Source organism: Cryptomeria japonica, chromosome 4, assembly GCF_030272615.1.
Source record: "Cryptomeria japonica chromosome 4, Sugi_1.0, whole genome shotgun sequence".
Taxonomy (NCBI): Eukaryota; Viridiplantae; Streptophyta; class Pinopsida; order Cupressales; family Cupressaceae; genus Cryptomeria; species Cryptomeria japonica.
This window is the reverse complement of record NC_081408.1, coordinates 377,238,653-377,262,002: the sequence shown is the minus strand read 5'-3', so window position 1 is coordinate 377,262,002 and position 23,350 is coordinate 377,238,653. Positions and strand designations below refer to the sequence as shown.

General features: G+C 39.1%; 1 protein-coding gene across 2 annotated transcripts in view; it reads right to left on the bottom strand.

Annotated features, from left to right (window-relative positions):
- The window catches only part of LOC131047484 (starch synthase 3, chloroplastic/amyloplastic), a 302,898-nt gene that overhangs the window by 160,257 nt on the left and 119,291 nt on the right, over positions 1-23,350 (bottom strand). For both annotated transcript variants that reach the window (XM_057981392.2, XM_057981391.2), the window contains one exon: positions 22,030-22,135. In XM_057981392.2, the coding sequence (XP_057837375.2) occupies positions 22,030-22,135 (106 nt within the window). The remainder of the gene's footprint in view (positions 1-22,029; positions 22,136-23,350) is intronic.

Genomic DNA, 23,350 nt, shown 5'->3' with positions numbered 1-23,350 from the left:
AAGTTGAAAGAATGAAGTATCAGTATCAGAGGGGAGGGCTAAGAGAGTCAAAGGTCCAGAGTATCTGGGACAACATTGGTGACACCGACCTTGGCCACATTGATATTCAGGATTTCAGGGATCGGGTCTTCTCACCCAATGCATATGGCAGGCCTAGGCAAATGCTGGAAAGTGGCATCGCCCAAGCAGCAGGTTTCCCTCCAGCAATCCAGAACTATGAATTAGTAGTGGAAGCTGCTCGGCATTACGAGCCAAAGTCCAGATTAGTGCTTCTGGAAGATATCACTATTGCCGACTTCTCCCCTGAGGCTATCGGCCATGCATTTGATATCCCCTTTCCAAATAATCCCATAGCTACAACAATGGACGAGGCACAGGGGGCGTATGATATGAACCCAGCTCGATGCAGGGCACTAATTAACGAAGAATGGTTCAAAGAAAAAAGGCCTTCAAGCACCAGGATTGTGAAAAAGACCCCCAAAAGTGACTTTCATAATGAACATGGCGATATGGTCACCTTACTTAGCCGAGTCATGGGACTCCCTAAGTCCAACCACTTTGAAGAATGGATGTTCTATTTTACAGAACAGGTCTTTGCCGGAAAGTCTAAGTTTGACTGGGCTCAGATCATAAGTGATAACATCCACGCTCAGCTGATTGAGCTTGAGACAAAGAAGTATTTCACCATGACCTCCTATTTGGTCTATATGTTCGCAAAGAACCAGCCACTGCCAGGACTAATAATGAAAGGTGAGATCGGGAATGGGCCTGGTCAGGTAAAGGTTTATGATTGCTACCCGCAGCTGCACTACCAGGATATAGCTCAAAGGGAAAAGAGCAGCCCGGCTTACGCGGTTGGACAGTACGAACGTGTCAACGACGCCTTCACAATGCGCCTAGTCAAGCTAATGCAGGGAGGGTTACACATAAGGCTCTCGGAGCAAGCTACCATTTTAGTACAGAGGTATGGGGCCTGGTTTATTCAGTTCCCAAGATTCTCCTACATCCGAATTGCTGGCTTTGAAGGTGCCCCCCTTCGACTTCCGCGGTACCCAACCGATAAAGTAGTCCTCATGGAGGTGGCAAGACAATCACGCCCTGCCGGCATATTATTACGAGAAAGCAAGCAGGCTGGATTCGCATTTCCAATGATCATAGGCAACCATGATGTCCAATTGAGAACTCCCACCCTAGCAGAAGAGTCCCTTGCAGAGCTAGCCTCCTATGGCCTACAGGAACATTTCCCAAGAAAATGTTTTGATCATGACAATTTGGCAAAGAGAGCTTACGGTAGGCGCTACAGAGCAAAGGAGTCAATTGAAGATTACTGGAAAAATTGCTCCGATGACAACGAAGTCAGGCGACGGGAATATTCTAGATTGAGTGTGCAGCAAATGCGACTCTTTGAGTACCGTCGGGTCCCAGATCAGCTCACAGACTCGGGGAACTGTCTCCAAGTCCGGGAATTCGAAGCAGTGAGGCATCTCTTGCCAGGCGTTGATTGGTCTCAAGACCCAATCACGGATTTCGAAGCAGTCATGGCAGCCCCGGCAAGATACACAAATCAATGGTTACAACACCAGATCGAGAGGCTAGTCCATGAAGGGGTCCAGTTTACTTACCATCTGATGGGCAATTTCGACTCTCAGTCTTCCGAAGATGAAAGGACATCAGCTGAAAAACCAGAGAAAAGGAAGAAAACTAAGGCTTGCAGAGGGACTCGGACGTCCAAGAGAACAAGGAGGGAGAAGATTCCCATAAGAAGGCCAGAGACCACTTCATCTTCAGACCCCAGTTCGCCCGATGATGCCATAGATTTGGATTGCATACCTGCTCCGCCTTCCCAGAGCGACATAAGAGGCATTCCAAGCCAATGATCCTCCTGCTCCAGATATGCCGGACACCGAGCAAAAGGGCCCCAATCCGACTAAGCCGGGTGACCAGATAGAGGAAGGAGAAATCCCATCCACCCAGGGGATCGAAGTGCATGAACCTACCCAGCAGAGCCGCCATGAATTACTACTCCTCCATGCAGCCAAGGACGACTCAACGGTCGAAGGGGAACAAAGAACAGACGAGATCCATGAGCTCGAGGGAACCAAGGAGCCACCATCACAGGAAGATGTCAGACAATTATTCAGTGAGATAGGGGAGAACTCAGATGCAAACAAAGAGCTTCCTCCTTCTTCCACCCCTCCGATGGCGGGACAGCTGTTAATTTGTGATCAGCCAGTTGGAAGTATGGGAGCACAAGGTGCTAACTTAACCCTATCCTCAACCCAGACGGTGCCTCAAGAGTGGCTGATCGCCAGAGCTCAGCGCAGGGCCGCCACCAAGGCGCCCATCGACCTTGAAGACATCTTCTCACGAATGGATCAAACAAAAGCAAAAGGGAAGAAGAAACCGAGAACATACTCTAAGATAACCAAGGATGGGCAAAGGAACCGCACTCTTCATATTGCTACCCCGCCCGTAAACAAGCTAGCAGATCAAATAACCCTGGCAGATTATAGCATTACGACTGTCCCCATCGGACGAGCTACAAAAGAGCAAGAAAAGGAGGAATTTAAGGACTCGGTGCAAAACATACTCAGACAGCTCGAGGAAATCACGGCTGAAAAGGACATGTATCGGGCTCGTGCTGAACAAGCCGAGGGATACATCGATAAGCTCCTACGGCCACTACACAACCCCTCTGAATCCCATATTCCCCCAATGGCATTGGCGCAAAGGACCACAACTGAATTTGAAGGAATCCGGGATACCGCAAAGGCCGTTAAGGAATGGGTGCAAGACATCAAGAAAAAAGGAGAATAGATCCTCAAAGAAGTAAAGGAAATGGCTCTCCATCGAGAGCTCACTCTCGTCAGGTTGTTGGAAGTAAAGAGAGAATCCCTTCACATGCATGAAGTAGCGGCCTCTACCCTTCCCCTCCTAAGAGCTCTTTTCTGGACACATACACAAATTCCCACACTGCCTGACATCTTGAATCCCCATAGCATCAGTGTTCTCAAGGAATGGTATTGGACCGTCACCATGAAGAACGACGCCCAGGAAATTATTGACAAAGAAAATGACGCGTGTGAGGCGATTCTGGGGAACATGCAAGAACTAGGCAAGACCATCCTCCGATCAATGGTTTCGGGGTGGGTAAATGACCTGTCCGACAGTGTAATCCGGCCGGATTGGGAGGGAAGATTGGGAGCAGATAAGGCTTCTTATTCCATCGAAGACTTGAGTTTTGCTGGTCAGTTCCATTCAGACATATTATGCTTCGAGCGTAATCGCTCCAGCTGGAAGGACGGTTTAAGGCACGTGGACCAGTATCTCGAAGGCATGCAATACAAAATTCGCCACCCTCCCATGCCACCTTTTAATCCCCTCTTCCAATTATGCATCAAGTTTCAGGAATATGTCCGCGAGGAACGAGCAGCAGGTCGTGATTTATGGCAAGAATACCTGCATGGCGAAGACCAATTTCTGCAAAAGGAATGTGAAACCAGGATAGAGAAAGTAGTTTCTCAAAAATGCTTTTTTCCCTCCAAGTCTTAAAAAGTGCACTTTTGTCCCAAAAGGGTGACAGTTGACTTTTGGTCAACATATTGTAAAGTTTTTTGTGCACCTCCCCTTTTTGGATTATTTCAAAGTTGTAATTATCCTTTGGTAGTTATTGCTCCTTTTGGGGTAGTTGTAGATATTTATCTCCCTATTTATGAGTGTGGGTCCCTCTTTTTGTAAGGATGAATCTGGGCCACTTGTTTAGATTAGATCTTGGCCATTCATCCATTTTTGGAAACCTATTTAAGGGGACTGGTTTTCCCTCATTTAGGAGGAAGTTCTTGAATTGTTGCGAAAGCTCTGAAGAAATTTTGTAGGAATTAATACAATGGATTGAAATTACCTTCAAATTTCCTTGTGAGTGCATGGTCTCCTTCATTTAAATTAGAAAGCTTTTAATTATGTCTGTTCATTTTACACAGCAGTTCTTACCAAGCATCTGATAGAATCTCCACAGTCCATACCATTAGAGGATAGCTGATTGCTTTTTTCCTTTCTGCATGGTTAATCTGGGCTATTTTATGATTCAGTTCGATTATCAAAAGTACACATATCATGAATATAGAAGTTCTAATATTGTATTTGGTAATATGAAAATCTGGTTTCTCCTTTGAAGATTGCACTAAGTTTATGCAAACATTGTGTCTGAATGACTGATGATGCTTAACCTGGTTTCCTGGAGGTGTCTGTCTGCTTGGGTAAATCTGTTGTCCTAGTTAATATTTACTGTTCTCTCTCTCTACCCTTCCTTTCTTTCCTCCCAATTTTATCCCTTTTTTTAGAAATCTAGTCTTGCTAAATCAGCTTCAAATAAATCAACATCACCTGAAAGAAAACCAAAAGAGGTCCCTGGGAATTCGCATATGAAATTACTAATCAAACGTAAGCCCCCTTGTGTTTCCAGCATAAACACATAAAGCCACTGAGAGATCCCGCAGTCAAGACCTGACAAAAGAAACCTTGAGGTAGTCTCCTTTGATCAAACTTAGAAAACAGCATTAGAGACTTCCTTATCTCAAGAGAGAGTAGGATAATCAGTCGGCTATTCTATTCTGCGTTGGCCGTATGGAGTATGCAGCAATGCGATTTCAGACACGTCAACACACTGCAACGAGGGAATTCTCAATCCTGCTTCAAGTGGCCATCGAGACCTACGTCCGAAGAGAGGCCACGAAGGCTGAAGTCCCAACAAGTGTCGTGTGGACCGCACTGGAAGTTAGCCCCGCAGTGAATCGGTTGATGAACCACCTCCCCCGATTGCTTGCACAGGCATCACTGGCACAACGAACTCGCCTGGAGGAGATTGTCTGTGAGAAGCGACGCCAACAAGTCCTCCAACAGTACGAAGAAAACAGTCGTCGCTGGGAAGCGGAGCGTGATGGCACGAGGCCAAGGGGAAATTGAACCCTATAATAATCTAGGCACAATGTTGACATAAATTGTGGCCGAAAGGGAAAATAAAAAAAGTTCTTTTTTTTTTGTGTACATGGCATGTGCTTGCTATGTACGGAAGTGATTTATGCCCAATATACTAAATAAGGACAAAAATAAAAAGATGCAAAGTGACGAATGGGAAGTGGCACAAAGAGCGTTGAATCTCAAACAGCAAATAGAACGAAGGCGTAGGCTAAGGCAACTTGTCGAGAGATGACCGGCCGAGGGGTTGCTCGAAGGGAACCCAGGAGGTGTCACGGAGGTTGCGGAGGCAGAGATAGACGGAAAGAATTACACTCTGCTAGGCAGAAGGAGTATTTTGAATACCATATGAATATATGGAGAGGTGGGGTTGAATCAGTATATCAACAAACTTTCACTTTTCACAAGTAATTAAATACAATAGCAATACTTTATAAAGCTTAATCAATCACACGTGCAAGTTACAACACAAAGGAACACAATGTTTACGTAGTAACCCTAATGGAAAAAACAACGACAAATTAATGCTTTTTATATAATACTTCTTTTACAATATTTGTAGGCACCAACCTACTAGAGGCACCAACTTTGCGAGAGACACCAATCTCTCCTTTAGGAAGCACCAACTTCCAAATTAAGGCTCCACCTTTGAATGTTGCTTCTACAACGGATGATGGACAATTCAATCTCTTCAACTCTTATACCTTCCTTCTTGTATTGTATTCCTTCAATGGATGATGATCTTCTCACAAATTTGCTTTTACTTTTCTTCTTTAATCTGCCTCTTGTTATTTTTTAAAATAAATCTGCATAAGATAGTCTTCTCAATTTTTCACATGCTCACTTCATAAATCTGCCTTTAAATAATTTTTATATACTTTCCATATATATATACTTGCTGGTATGTATATGATTCTTCTCTATCGATCAACACTCTCACTTCTCCTTTTAGATCTCCATGTATTCCTTATCAAATCTGCATAAATCTTTACACATATTCTGCACTTATTCCTTATCCATGGACTGCATATATTCTTCAAGACAAATCTGAAGCACTCTTCATAGTTATCTGCCCTATGTCTGCTCTATATCAGAAATACATCTTAATCAACGCCTACTCTTAACTTGGTGTGTATCTCCATCGTATCTTCACACTTACACAACACACACTTTCCATTTGGTTTTCAAATACATTTATATCTCCCAAGAGGACCGATTCCAAGGAGACATCTCTCTTCATCAAGTAGTCACAACCATACAAAAACTCGCAGAGTACTCGGCAAGTTTCAAAAACTCGCCGAGTTTTTGAGCTTTGCGAGTTTTTATGACTTTAACTCGCAGCAAAAACTCGCCGAGTTTTTGCAAAAACCTCGCCGAGTAATCACCGATTTTTTTGCAAAAACTCGGCAAGTTTCTTTAAAAAACTCAGCTAGACTAAAAAAAGACCCCCAAACATGTCAAAAAATTAGCATTTTTTGTTTTTTCAGGTCAGTTTCATTCTCTTCATGCCCCTTGACCCCAACTTGGGGGCGCTGCCCCCAAACTCCCATCGAAAAATATAGGGGGAAACTGCGCTGATGGAAGTAGGGAAAATTTAACCTCCGAGTCTGATTAGGCTCCATATAACAACATAATTAGCACTGAAGAAATCTTCATATTATACATTTTAGAGTTGAAAGTTTGAAACTATCAGTATGAATGATGAAATTTCAAATATTCAAATATTGCGCGTTTGTAGATCTCCACCAAGATCTAGACCTATCTCTCTACCCCTCTTTTTCCCACCCTCAGAACTGGGAAGATCTCCACTGGGAAGAGGAAGAGGAATAGTAAATAGTTTTAGCTAGAGCTGGGAAGAGGAAGTTGTAATTGTAATTTGTAATGATGTATTTACTTTTGGTTTTACAAAAACTATTTACTATTTTGCTTCCAGCCATCAGCATTCCTCATGAGGATGCGATTTTGTAGACACTTTGCATTTAAATATATCTAGAATCAGCTTGTTTCTTTTGTGTTATCATTTATTGACTCATTGGATGCATCTTCTCATTACATTTTGCAAAAAAAATGCATTTTTTATTAAAATTAAGCGTGTTTTTACGTTGCTGAGTTTTTCACCAAGTTTTTTTCTCAGGGGCTTGGCGAGTCGAGCCGAGTCGCGAGTAGTCCAACTATGGTCACAACCATTCAAACAAGAGACATCTCTTTCACAAATCGCACCACTTCAGAAAATCACACCCTTTTGTTATCTTTATTTTTGTCTTTTAATATTAATCTATGTCTTTCTTAAATGATCACTACCCATTATGAAAAAAACATTATCGCTGCCTTTTGTATAAGACTTTTGTCTTATATGATTATGTGTCTTTAATTGTTGTTTTGTCATTTTCTCAAAATCTGCCATAATAACATGTATTTGCCAGAGTTACCCGGGGACGCATCCCCGGCCTGAAAACCCTCGTCCCCGCCCTGGGGACGTTTCGGGGACTTGGGGACGGCCAGAGGACGTTTCCCCCCGTCCCCAAATTGCCTTGTATTTTGAGGGGACGTCCCCGAAACGAGGGGACGCCTGCCCTAGCTCTGGGGCACGTCCGTACGTCCCAGGAACGGCTGGGACGGCCGGGACGGCCAGACGTCCCCCATATCTAAGGCCCTTAAAAAATATTAAAAAAATTTAAAAAGTTGTATTTTCAATTTTTTATTTAAATTTTCTAATATAGGCCCCTTATTAATTCAAATTGTTATTAAAAATTTTAAAAATTAAAAGATAACAATTCATAATTTTGACAATGAAACTATATGGCAGCAGTGTAGCCTTTGGGCATTTTGACACAGAGATTAGAAAATCGCCAAACTCGGCGAGTCAACAGAAAAATAACACCGAACGCCTTTATTAAAGAATAAGTTTTTTTGGCCTCGCGGGGTGCTACCCCTCGACCCCGCCCTGTATCACAACAGGGAGCGCGCAAGGGGCGATGCCCCTTGACCCCACCAACCCCCGTTGAAAAATATGGGGAGAAACTGCGTCGATAGAAGTAGGGAAAATTTAACCTCCAAGTCTATTGATATGCATATTGATAATGTGAATGAATTGAAATTCTGATTTATGAATGCATAATTGCATATTGTCTATTGAGTATTAACAATTTTGTATGTTCAAAATTTACATTCTAAAATGTTTTCAACTTTTCATAGTATCATACACATGCTATATCCATGTTTTATTGTTTTCATATGAATATAATGTATGTATGCATGCTTTATCCATGTTTTCATATGAACATTTAGAATTTTGAAATTTTCCTATATATTTTAAATTTTTTCTATATTTTATATAGCCGTCCCCTTTGCCGTCCCGGAAACGCGTCCCGCCGTCCCCTGCCGTCCCCGTCTCGGAAACTCGGGGTAACTTTGGTATTTGCTGCTTTGTTTATAATCAATAAAACAATGGTAAATTTACAGTCTAAACAAACCGCCACCTTTTCTTGGCAAATACCAATTGCCACTTTTTGTATAAGACATTTTTGTCTTATTCAATTTTTTTAATTCTAATTTTGTCTTATTCAATATTTGGTTTCTAATCTAATTTTGTCTTATTCAATTTTTGTTTTTATTCTAATTTTGTCTCATCAATTTTTTAATTGATTACCTGACATAGAACTCCTATGTATTACCTTGGAGAGTTGGCCTGTAATTATCTCTGTATAAGTGTCTTCAACATTCTGGCTGCAATCATCTTTGTATAATCATGATCAGTTATAAACGTCTTCATTGATGGATATTGAGAATTTACTGTACTTTGCTCTTTTCTCTTGTTCTATTTTGGTGCACACTTATTTACCCTTCGACTTCTTCAGTCCCAAGCTTTTGTTAACGCAATTTTGTAATATCCCAATAATTTTTTTTTGTTTTTTAGGCCAATAACAATTCATCCACAACAAATGACCCGTTAAGGTTAGAGGAATAAACCAAACAACTGAAAGGGAAACCTTCCACCTTTTGTTCACCGAGAGCCCAAACTGGGAGGGTGAGAGCATACGGTGTTCCGGGGATCGTCAGCAACAATAATCAAACTGAAAATTACCATGCATGGGCGGCAAGCCAGCCCCTTCTGCTTATCCAACAGGATAGAAACCAAACTCTTGGCGGTAAACCGACCAAGGGAAAATTACAAGAAATTGAAGTTCAATCACTCTACCGCGTATTTCAACGGGAGGACATTACATTAAACAATCACTCTACCCCATATTTCAGCGGGAGGACCATAGCATTGAACTTATCACTCGATCAGTGGGAGGACTGATTACAAAAAACTGAATTACAAAACTTAGAAGGCGGCAAGCCAACCTCTTCCACTTATGCAGTTGGGATTACAAATGAAAGCAGAAAGAAGGGATGATCAGTACTACTGAAACAACCTTACAATATAGAGATGAGATGAGAAGATTAATTGCAGATTTCTACAACAAAACTGTAATTTTCTGTTACACTGATCTGCAGGCTGAAAGTACAATTTCAGCAGCCTATGGAAACATCAAAACACTCATAACTCACTCATTTTTTACCCAAATCACATGAAATCAATCCCAATCTCCCAATATAACTCTAACAATATCATCCAAACCAAATTACCACTCAAACAAACCAATATTCATTCAGCACGCATCCCAAGGCAATTGCAAAAACCAACGCCATACCCTGGAAGTTCGATTTTGTCTAATAAAATCATTGCTCAATCAAAATAGCTAGAAACTCACACATTGTATCGCCATGGCATGGAAGGAAGAATGAGCCGGTACCCAGATGAATGGAGTCGCCTGATTGAGAGGTATGAGCAAATTTCACTTTCAGCAGTCCCGCAACCAGCAACCAGAAACAATCAAATCCAACATCAATCACTCCATAATCTGCAACTCATTCCAATTTGCAATGGGAACACAAGGGCACAGCTAGGTACTATATTGCAAGTACGAAACCGAGACTCAGCTAGGAAGCCAACTTCGAACCTCAGATTTTCAGTAGCCAAACTGGCAACATAACGATGCAATTTTCAAAGATAAGAAAATGGGAGCCCAAGCCTCTTATTTATAACTTCACTCTTCAAATTCAAATGCCATTCCTCCAAATTCCACGCCTTGCATTTGAATTTCATTTCACTACATGTGGACCCAAGTGTAGCGCCACTTTCTCCTAGGTCAAAACTCACGCCCAAGAAGGGGGAGGACCCACGTTGAACACTTAGGCAAATAATGGAGATGCAATGTGAAATAATATTCTTCTAAAATATTTCTACATCCCATAGTACATCTGAATTTCGCCAAAACTTAGGATAAAATAGGCATTAATCCCAAATTTAATAAACCAGTAGCCAATAAACAGATTAATTAAATATTAACCTTAGGATAAGGAAATAATATTTAATTATGTCGCAAATGACTCCCGTACTGATTATTATCACAACCAGGATGAAACTGAGCCCGGACGACCACAGAACTGTTGCAAAATCAGAACCCTATCTACTGCCAAAAATAGAATTGTGCCAAATAGTCACTTACTAAAAATAGTAAGTCAAGAATTAATGCTCAGAAAAGCATGATCATCGCGTCCAGGGGCAAATCATGGAGAACTCAGTAGGACAGTAACAACAGAATGGTCATTCCCTGACTTACTAAAAATGACTAGCCATGACTAGCTTAGCTCCTTCTTCAAGCTCAATAATGTGTTTGGCACCTCTTTCAGGGGGCCTACGAGGAGGGGGATTTTCGAACACCTTGCTTCTCTTGGTTATCAAAGCTCGAATGTCTTCAGGATAATTTCTGTGCTCTTTTTGTGGTTCTGAAGGCATGACCATGATCTTGCTTCTATCTTTGATCATTGCTGAAATATCTGAGGAATAGCTTCCCTTATCTACCAATGGATTGGAAGGCATTATCAAACACTATGCTGCGCACTCCACCTGATTATGGCGGATCAACCTTTCCATTCTCTTCAAGGATACCACCTTGAGTCCCCCATGCGACATTCCTCTCAACACTAACTTCTTCCCTTCTGACATGAATTTCAGCTCCATGGTTTGTAGGTTTAGTGTGATCTCGCCAAGAGATCTCAGCCATTGAATCCCGAGGACTACATCATCAGTCCCTCCAATGCTCACCACAAAGAAATCATCTCTGATTTCATGATTTCCCAACTTCAGAGACATGTTGGAAATCATTCGGTTACAGGATATAGTGGAGCCATCTGCTACCATGACTTTGAAGCCCTCAACTTCTTCTGCCACTAGTCCCTTTTTTGCAACAATTCTTTCATCAATGAAGTTGTGTGTTGCACCTGTGTCAATGAGAGCTATGACATGATGCTCTCCAATCACAACTTGAATTCTGAAGGATTCATTTTTCTGAATGCTCGAGAGTTGAGCAACCACTCTATCTTTTGACCCAAATTCAGGCCCTTCAGGAGCCTCTTCATACTCGCTGTCCTCAACTTCAGTTTGCTGTTCTGAAATTTCAGAATTTGATCCATCTTCTGAATAGCACTCCATTTGATGCAAATTCCCCTTTCCATGGCACTTATGTCCAGGAAACCAAGGTTCTCTGCAAGAACAACAAAGATTCTTTCTCCGGAGCTCTTGATGGAGCCCATCATCCATACGCGGAGGGAACTTCTTGGTCTGATTAGTGAACTTCTTCTTATCCTTTCTGAAAGGGAAAGGCTTGGACTGAATTTTACTCTTTGGGGCAGCCAACTCCATACTTCTAGATTTTTTAATAGCTTCTGCCAGGGTGGGCGGATCAAAAGCTTTGACCCATCCTCTCAAAGGTTCTTCAAGTCCTTCAATGAAAAGGACAACCAACTGCTTCTCTGAGATGCTACTCACCATGACTAACAGGTTTTGGAATTCAGTCACGTAAGTGTCCAATGAACCTTGTTGCCTAAGTTGTGCCAGTTCTCTAAATTTCACCTCTGGATCCCTGGTGTCGAATCTCTCAATCAGCTTGTTGGTGAAATCAGCATAGGTGGTGATTAAGTTATGACCAAGGGTGACCAACCCATGGTACCACCATTCGTGGGCCACTTCATCCAAGAGCAAGGTAGCAAACTTGATGGCCTCCTCCTCCGGCATAGGTTTCAAGGACAAGTAATTGTCCAACTTCTATACCCATGCTCTAGCTGTACTCTTAGCGCTTCCATCAAAGTGTGCTAAGGTCACTCTTCCAAGAGCTTGCTGAAAGTCTCTTGGGGCAGCAGACTTGTAGTCATATTCCTACTTCATCCATTTTCTGATTCATAAACTGATCCAGAGTTAGGATATCTCGGATCTCACCAGGAAGGGAAGCATACTCCATGTAGCTGTTTCTTATTTCATCAGCTGTGGGTATCTCTGTTTCAGCTTGTTGTACTTCTTTTGGCAGAAATACAGGTTGTAAAGGCCTTGGGCCTGAACCTCCATGGTTACTCCCGTTGTTACTCCCATTTCCATTGCCTATATGACTGTTAGAAGTGTTGGCTTCCGGTCCATTGTTGGGCTGATTAGGGACCCCAACAACGTTCTGGTTGAGCTTTGCTAGCAGTAAAGACATCATGTCCATCATGGCAGTGAATTGCCTCTCTGCCTTCTTGTCGGGTGCCTCATTTGTTTCTGTAGTCTTACCCGCCATTGAATCCACTGAATCTGAGGTATCTAGATCCTTCCCTCTGTTTCTCAATACTTCTGAAAATGTGTCCTCTTCGAGCACTATGGGAATCTGAAATTGTTGTCTCTTCTGCTCTCTGTTGTAGTATCTGACATCTCTGTCACTCATGGAGACCTCTGAACCCACTGATTCTCACAAGCTGGTAGGAAAAACCAGCTCTGATACCACTATAATATCCCACTAACTTTTTTTTGTTTTTTAGGCCAATAACAATTCATCCACAACAAATAACCCATTAAGGTTAGAGGAATAAACCAAACAACTGAAAGGGAACCCTTCCACCTTTTGTTCACCGAGAGCCCAGACTAGGAGGGTGAGAGCATACGGTGTTCCGGGGATTGTCAGCAACAATAATCAAACTGAAAATTACAATGCATGGGCGGCAAGCCAGCCCCTTCTGCTTATCCAGCAGAATAGAAACCAAACTCTTGGCGGTAAACCGACCAAGGGAAAATTACAAGAAATTGAAGTTCAATCACTCTACCGCGTATTTCAACGGGAGGACATTACATTAAACAATCACTCTACCGCATATTTCAGCGGGAGGACCATAGCATTGAACTTATCACTCGACCACTTATTCAGTGGGAGGACTGATTACAAAAAACTGAATTACAAAACTTCGAAGGCGGCAAGCCAGCCTCTTCCACTTATGTAGTGGGGATTACAAATGAAAGCAGAAAGAAGGGATGATCGGTACTACTGAAACAACCTTACAATATAGAGATGAGATGAGAAGATTAATTGCAGATTTCTACAACAAAACTATAATTTTCTATTACACTGATCTGCAGGCTGAAAGTACAGTTTCAGTAGCCTATGGAAACATCAAAACACTCATAACTCACTCATTTTTTACCCAAATCACATGAAATCAATCCCAATCTCCCAATATAACTCTAACAATATCATCTCAACCAAATTACCACTCAAACAAACCAATATTCATTCAGCACGCATCCCAAGGCAATTGCAAAAACCAACGCCATACCCTGGAAGTTCGATTTTGTCTAATAAAATCATTGCTCAATCAAAATAGCTAGAAACTCACACATTGTATCGCCATAGCATGGAAGGAAGAATGAGCCGGTACCTAGATGAATGGAGTCGCCTGGTTGAGAGGTATGAGCAAATTTCACTTTCAGCAGTCCCGCGACAAGCAACCAGAAACAATCAAATCCAACATCAATCACTCCATAATCTGCAACTCATTAGCCAATCTACAATGGGAACACAAGGGCAGAGCTAGGTACTATATTGCAAGTACGAAACCGAGACTCAGCTAGGAAGCCAACTTCGAAGCTCAGATTTTCAGTAGCCAAACCTGCAGCATAACGATGCAATTTTCAAAGATAAGCAAATGGGAGCCCAAGCCTCTTATTTATAACTTCACTCTTCAAATTCAAATGCCATTCCTCCAAATTCCACGCCTTGCATTTGAATTTCATTCCACTACATGTGGACCCAAGTGTAGCGCCACTTTCTCCTAAGTCAAAACTCAGCCCAAGAAGGGGGAGGACCCACGTTGAACACTTAGGCAAATAATGGAGATGCAATGTGAAATAATATTCTTCTAAAATATTTCTACATCCCATAGTACATCTGAATTTCGCCAAAAACTTAGGATAAAATAGGCATTAATCCCAACTTTAATAAACCAGTAGCCAATAAACAGATTAATTAAATATTAACCTTAGGATAAGGAAATAATATTTAATTGTGTCGCAAATGACTCTCCTACTGATTATTATCACAACCAGGATGAAACTAAGCCCGGACGACCACAGAACTGCTGCAGAATCAGAACCCTATCTACTGCCAAAAATAGAATTGAGCCACACAGTCACTTAATAAAAATAGTAAGTCAAAAATTAATGCTCAGAAAAGCATGATCATCGCATCCAGGGGCAAATCATGGAGAACTCAGTAGGTCAGTAACACCAAAATGGTCATTCCCTGACTTACTAAAAATAGTTTACTAAAAATAGTAAGTCCTTGTTTCATCAATGCTAGACCCTCATTCTTCATTCCACCTAGCCTACGGGTCTCAGGAATAGGCTAATGGACCATTGAAAGAGCATCAATGAGAAGGGGACATTACAAATTTCTATGATATTGGCTCCGTTCATTTACCGTTAGTATGAAATACTGATGAGATATTCTCATACTATACAATGATAGACTCCATTCTTGTCGATCTTCTTTTCATGAAATCCAGATCATCAAGGTAGTTATCAAGCAACCACTGACAAAAAATTTCACATAATCTTCTGCACAGTTCATGTCATCCTCCAAATCTGCAACTACAGTTGCAGGTTTTCAGGTTCAACCATCCAAAACTCTGCAAGATGCTTTGTTTCACTCTGAGTATCATAGATGGTAGACTTGATATTATATTGGTGTGTCAATACATCTGTTGACTATATTTAAGTTCATTAAACCATGCTCTTATTCGCTGCTGCTTTTTCACATATGACTATTATTTGTTGATTTACCTTTGCACAAAATATGTTTTACTGTCAATGCCAGATTTGATTATTTATCTTCCTATTTCCATAGAGAATGCTTATGGAACCATCAGCTTATTTCTCACAATGAAAGTATTTGGTTTCTTCTATTGGCTCATCTTCTTGACAATCTAGGATGCATGTGTCTTGCTTATCGTCATATCACATGGTAACCTTGTCTTTCACTCCGTTGACATCAATGACAATCTGAGTGCTCTTGACATCAATGACAATATTTCTAACATGTTTTATTTGGCGTGGATTATAATTACTTTCTTTGGCATGAGTTTAAGAGGTGAATACTGGGCAGCAACCTTGGAACCTAGCTCTTGGCATTGGTGTTTGCTTTGCTGGATAATATGGAGTCTACGCTCTTTAACTAAGAGTCAGCGTATGAATTTGACCTTGGCAACTACATTGAATAATATCCTTGGCGTGAGCAATTGCACAATTTCTTGGCGTCAACTCTAGTTACATCTGAAATATCTGTTGGTGTCAACCTCAGTAGCATTTGGAATAACTTCTTGGCATGGATTCATATTGTGCCTTCGTGTGGAAGTTTGGGCCATTCCTAGGCATGAGTTCTTGGAGTTTGGAAAGGGGGTGTTTGATTTATACCTCCCCTGGCATGGTTTTCTGCCAGTTAATTGGTGTTTGAAGCATACTTGAAATTGTCCTTCTCGGTGCGAGGATTACAGCAAAGTGATTTCTGTTGGTTATGATTCATAATTGCTATTGGATGCCATCTTCTTGTGATAGTTGGGCAATTCAATATTGAGTGTAGAATTCTTACTTCAGATTTGAGTGTTGGAGGATACATTTCACTTGAGTGTGGATATCCTAAGTGCCCTTGACAGTTTTCTGTATGTATCGCTGTTACATTGTAAGGGACTTGAATTAATCTTGGTTGTCATTAAATAAAGGTCAGAAGTTCTGTCATTTTGAAATCTGTTCTATGAATTGAATTAAGTTATTTCTTCTTGGTGGAGTTTGCTTTCTATGTTTATGCATTTTCACGAGTTCAATTATTGTATTGCAAATCTGAAAACTATTGCAAGTCTAAAACAAACACTAAAACCATCAGCAAACCGAGTTCTCATGACCAACAAGTAGATGCTTTTTATCTGTGAATAAATGCAAACTGTTTGACAAAATATCATTGAGTTGGAAAGGGAAAAAAATTTACCAGCAACAGGAATGGCATCCTACAACCTTACAATCCACTACCTCATGCCTCTAGTATATAGAGAAGCCAGAAACAAGATGCAATCAGGTGGTATGCAAAACCATTACTCAAAACCGTGAGCCATGTCAAAAATCATTTACCCCTACAGGTATGGTCAAGCATCTTGGAAAAGTACGTAACTCCTCTTCCACCTCTCACAAATCTTACACCCCTCTTATGCATCATAAATGTCAGATATTTTTTCATAATAACCAAGTTGTCCAAGATCCCAATTTTATGGACTCTATGAAGGCATTCAATGTTTAGTGTCATAAACACCAAATTGGAAAGATGAATTGTAACTCCCAATTTTAACATTTTTACTCTAGCTTCTTTATTCAATGTCTTTTACACAATATCCCAAGTATCCTAGAGAATACATAATAAATAAATAATGTCCCCACCCATAAATGGGTGTTGTTTCCTTCCCACTTCAACATGTTTAGATACCATTCATTATTTACAGTGTACACAATTAAATATAATTAGTCAAGACTTAAGATTGCAAAGTGAATGAAACTCTCGACCCTAACAATTACAATAAAGGACATAAAGGGAAACTAGAAAATAAATCAAGTGCTAGAAAAGGCAAAGCCTATGGCCTCTCCACACCAACTGAATTTCTCCATGCTTACTAGCTAAGTGAAAGAATCTGCAACATTAACCGAGGTGTCTACCTTCTATATCACAACTCTTCCACCCTCAACCATCTCAGAGACAAAGTGATTCTAAACATCAATATTCTCTGTACAATCATTTGCACATCAGGTTCTTTGCCAAAAGAATGGCACTTTAACTATCACTTCCAAACTTGACATTTCTACACTCAAAGCCAATACCTGAACACAATCTCCATAATCACATTGTCTCCTTACAAGCATGTGTTGTAGCCATGTATGCATCCAAGATTTAAAACTTTCCATTGCGATTCTGACAAGCTTTAAGACTAAGGCACTCTAAAAATATTTTAAAAAGCCATTAATGCACCCATTTTGCAGAAACTGTCGAAACGCATTGGAATCAGAAACTGACTGCACTAGAGTGCTCCCAATGAAGAATAATGATACACAAAGAGAACCGGATGAGTTACTATAAATAGACACCCTCTCCAATATTCTTGGAGAATACACCAAAAGTAAAAAATGACCCCAAAAAGTGGCATATGAGACCTCTAGAGCATCTGAGCTCAGTGAAAACATCAAATAACTCCTCTGCCAATGCTCACATACACCCAAAAGGGCAATGCCAACTACAAAGCAAAAGAACCCTAAAATGGGGACATTACAATTGACCATTGAATGTAATTATAATGAAATTAACTTAAACTATTTATCCACTCAAGAATATGTATTTCATTGTACAGTTTCACTAATTTCTTGACTTCTGACCTTTATTCAGAATATATATATATATATATATATATAATTTTTCCACCATGAATCATTTCATGGTTTCCACCTTATAAAATATAATTTTCTTACCATAAAATATCTTATATTTATCTTTTCAGCTAAACCAGCTTAGTCGACTATAGTGGATTTTATCATAGATTGCAAACTCATAGAGTACTCGACAAGTAATCCAGTTTTACTTGTGAGTTTTCACAAGTTTAACTCATAATTTGTAGCACCAAACTCATGGTGAATACTCAATGGGTCTGTAGAAGAAACTCATGAATGCTGAGTTTTTGCCAACTGTTGCTGAGTTTTCAATTTAAGTATTCTTTTAGAATTTTACTGAGTTTTGCCCAGGTTTTTGCCAAGTTTTTTAAATTTAGGATCTTCCAAATCAAACTAGGTTTTTATAATTTTTGTGAATTCAATTCTAGATGGCTTTCTATCTATCTTCTATCCTCCTGCAATTTCTAAGTTCTCTTTTAGAAATTTTGTTAAAGCTTTGAGATTAGATGTTCTCAACATGAAGATTGTTATACTATTTACGTCTACATATCGAAGATATGAAATGAAACAATTTGTTTTCCTCTTGTTGAAAATGGATAGCTAAGTTCGGATTATATTTTAATGATGCAATTAAAATATTAATCATATTGTAATAAGGTTAAGCGATTACATGTCTAATAGGGCTGGGCCCAAAATGAAACGTGGTATAACTTGCAATTTATGTAGGCCCCAAATTGGGCACCAAAAAGGGCAAACTTAAAATATGTAAAATGGCGGCAATTTTGTTAAACCCGACTTGGGGAAAACTTGAACATGAATCTTGTATATAAACAGGATTCATTTCACACTTCAAACACAACTTATCTTCATCAAGAAAACATACCATAAGCTGTTAGCCTTATGAGAATTTAGTCAGCGAACTTGGAAGGATAGAAAGCGATCTAAGTCTTCATACTGCTGCAAGTCTATCTGATCATTGAGCGAATCCATTGGGCAGCTTGCTGGGCAAAGTGGTGTTCTATACTTCAGCGATCTCTTTCTCCAAGTGATGTCGATATTCTGCTCTCTCTAAAGATATACTACAGCTGCATATACTTGGTTTGAATCTGCCCTAGATTAGCACTACAATCAGATAAGTAATCTGATATATATTGTTCATGTAATCTGCTTATAAATAAAGGATCTGATCTGAATCTTTGATGCTGGGTTTTTCCTCCAAGAGGGAGGTTTTCCCAGGGTATTTGTGTCTTGTGTCGTGTGCTTTATTGCTATTACTGCTTATTCTCAGTCTGATTATAATTTAATTAGTTAGATTAACATCTGATTGCCTAAATTTAACACCTCTATCATTGGCAGTAAAGAATGCATTTAGATGGCAGTATAGTATAGTCACCTACAATAATTGGGGAGATGGTTTAGACCAACTAAGACTTTTAGTGGTTTCTGTATCGTTTTTCCTCCTTATCCTCTTTTTTTAAGGAACTCATGTAAATTATTGGTCTAAGACCTAAATATGTTTTCCTATGGTTTGTTTTCTTGTCCTTCATCTGTCATTATATAATTAATATTTAAGAATGACGGTGTAGCTTTGCTTGACAAAATTGTATGACCACATGTATCTGAATCATTACATTCATATTTTTCTATCAAAACACAAAGTAAATTATGCATAGGGTAATATGAAAATTTTGACAAAACTATAGACATGGTACGATAACATGTAGGGAAAAGACGGGGGTTATACTCAATCATGTAGAAAGGGCACATAGCTGTATGCATTTCTCCTATGATTCATTATGTTTATTGCTAAAAAAAATATTAACTTCATTACTTCTATCTTCACTCATTTATACAATGTTTTGTCTAGCTAGGAAGACAAGATTTGTGTCCATTAACAAACACCTATATTCCTCCCTCATATGGTAAGTCTCCTAGGCACTAAGGTAATTGTTTGGCACCCATAGTTGTAACTTGTAAGGTGAAGTTGAGGAATTGTGTGCAATCCACCTTCCAATAGTAAGGGATGCCTACGAACCAAGTCAAATTGCCTTGTGACCATACTTGCAACTTGTAAGTTGAAAGGAAGGAATTGCATTGAATCTTCCTCCTTATAGCAAGGAATCGTATGGGCAAAATTTAGATTTCTTGCCCCCATTGTTATTTCTTCTAAGGTCACCAAATGGAATTGCATGCAAGCCACCCAGAAATAAATTGGAGACACATACTATGTCTCCATTATACATTGTTAGGCTATTGTGGGAGGCTTGGCTCTCATATAGCTTTCCTTGTAGATGCAAGGAACCTCTACTATGTAAACAGTATGAGGTATAAAATTAAATCATTGAACTCCTATAGTTCCTATAAGTGTCCCCATCAATAATGCCAGATTGCTTTCTTGGGAAACCCAAATTAGACAGAAAACATCAAACTTTCTAATTGGGTTTACAGTCTTGACCATTAGGTGTAATGTGGAAGCAGATTAATTTCTAAGGAAAAGACAAATTATAGCATGTTATAAATCCTTTGGCTAAGAAAGCCAGAGATATTTTAAGGATATTTGTAAAGGATATAGATTATTCGCAGTGATTTTACGAAATACAGAAAACAGAGTATTTGTTTATTTGTTTAGGCCATAGAAAACATGCCAATAGCAACTTCAGAATGAAAACAAATCAGATGACATGTTTTTAGGCCACAAAATTTTGTTTCAACAAGCAATTGGTTGGTAAAATACTAATAAAACATCTTATAGGCTTGTTTTCTGATGTATTCATTAATTATGGATATTAATTTTTAAATATGTGTTCAAAGGGGTGGGACCGCTGCATTGTGTTGTGATGTAATTCTAAAGGGATTATTTCAAAAGTGAGTGCCCAAGAAACAAATGTCACTCTGATAAGGTGGTCTACCACCTCATGGACTCCCCGTTTATGGGGTGCAATGTTAATATAGTTATAAAAACATTGAAATGCCTAATTAGTAATTACCCATCCTTCGAAGGCTACCCCTAGTTGCCCCCACAAAACATCTGAGATAGGGGCCAGTGATACCCCTAGTTGCCCCCACAAAACAAAGGGCAGTATCTGAATAAGAAAGATATCAAAGAATGTTATAAGGCCTACACATGTTATTATTCTGGAAAATAACTATCAACCTTTCTGAATTTTCTCAATCAGTTAGTTGACTATTGAATAGAACAATTTCTCTGAACTTATCAAACCACCTTTGAGTGTGTCTTCTTGCCAGAACTTACTAGTCAACCTCCACAGAAATCTATATGAAATTGATTACTCACTCTATCTATGCAATAAGATTCCAAAAGGGATAGAGACAGCTTATTAGAATTGTTCTTACAACATCTAGAACATATTTGCACTGGGAGCAAAAATTACTTACAGTATATTTTACATATCAAAATAAGGGGTCTATAATCCTTCATTGCAAGAGATGCCTTCAATTTGAATAGTATTTTAACAAAATTCATTCACATTGCATTCTTATAAAACTCATGTGGTGAAGCCAAACTAATTTTCTTGGTAAACAGAAACATAGCCTTCAAAGCTTGTGAAGGTATGGCTAGGAGAAGATATACATGACATTAGAGATTTGTAATCTGATGATTGCAAACCCTTGGAGCCTGAGTATACAAAAACATATATGTTAATCATATTTGGTAAATATGTTCCTGACTGTATAATGTATGAATATTAGACAGGTGCAAATATTGAACATCTTAACATACAACAATATGTTGTTAAACAACATCTACACACAAATGTATCCATGTAAGAATGCTATTAGCAAATGGAGTTCATGACACCAATGAAAAGGAATTCCTCTACAAAACAGACTTTAAATTTAACATTGTCTATTATCAATTTGCTTGCCTTGTCCTGAAAAACTCAATAATTTCAGGACTTGCAGGATGAATACAAGCTAATGTGGCTCATTTTTTAAGAAAGAAAATATGGTAAAAAGTATGAAAAACAGATTAAATACTTATAAAATATCTCCAAATATTTCTAAGTGCCCATGCGCAACAGGATGAAATTCTTAAGCATATACTACAAAAAGATCTTTGATTTTTAATGATCAAGGATTAAATAGCCTGATGTTATTTTTCTCTCAGGATAAGTAAACCCCAATTCCATGTTGTAACCAAGCTACTATTATTTTTATAGTAGAATCAATGTATGGGAATGGTACACCTCTTAACTTCAACTGCTTACCGGATTAGATCCACTTTGAAGTAAGAATTCAAGAGCTGCATGGCAAAAAAATCCAAATCGTTGTCCATCATCCTTACGTCCATAAATAGAACCAACCCGAAACATTCTGCATCCATAAATTAGAAATTAATTTAAGGTTCTAGAATGAGATATCCTTATGAAAGTTCATAGCACCCTTAAGTTCATTTTTGTTAACAGAATTATAAACAATTGAAACAAAGGAAAATATATTAGGCAACAAAAATATTCATGCGTTAATAAATTCTGAAATTATCTTGTAATCAGTCATTACAGTAAAAATATTATATGTTATCTAGCTATATTTTGTCAAGTGGTGTACACTGCCATATGCAAATACAGAATTTTGAATTCAGCATACTAGAAACCGTTAAAACATACAATGCGGGTTAATTCTTCAGAGAAAACCTGCGAAGAGTCTGTCAAAATTGTAAATGTTATTGCAATTTCCAATTTAATGAACAAGTTATATGCTAGATGGTGTATTTAAGATTTTGGTATTATTACTATGACAATAATATTATCGTCTTTCTTTTCTGTAGGTAAGGAGGATGAACATGTATCGATTTCAATGTCATTCCTTTTCTTTTGAATGATGTATATATAGTAAAGCAGTCACGATCAAGTGGCACCTTGATCGGACATGTCTTTTAGACATGTCCGACCAAGATGTCATTTGGTCGTGACTGTCTACCGATTCACTCGGTGTTTATGATAACTTAATCGGTGCCATTGTAAATGATAACAGATCGATATAAACACACCCGATAATGAATCGGTGTCAAAGCAAACAATAACAGATCGATATAAACAAACCCGATAATGAATCAGTATCAAAGCAAACAAACCCGATAACTAATAGCATTTAGATCGACGCTTAACTATGTTAAGCAGGTCGTCGATCTAATCCATCTTTATCCAATATCAATATCATAATCAAGATCAAAGTTACAGTCTGATAAACATATTCAGTTCGGAAAGCATAAATCAGATAATCTAATCGCATAGATGAGTAAACCAAAACAGAATGGAGGAGATTAACGAGTTAGGAAAATCTTATCTTGCAGAAGCTACTAATGCATTAACAAAAATTCCTATCAGCTGGGCATTGGGAGAAAGTGAAAAATAATTGGCACAATAAATTGAACAGGGATCTTACAGAATTGTAAAACAAAAAATTACACTGTATACACCACAACAAACTAGAGTAGCTTAAAGAGTGAACAATGCCTTAATGGATAAAGCTAAAGATATGTTAAGCAATGTAAACTTTTTAAAAAATCGCCCTAAAGCAGTTAGTACT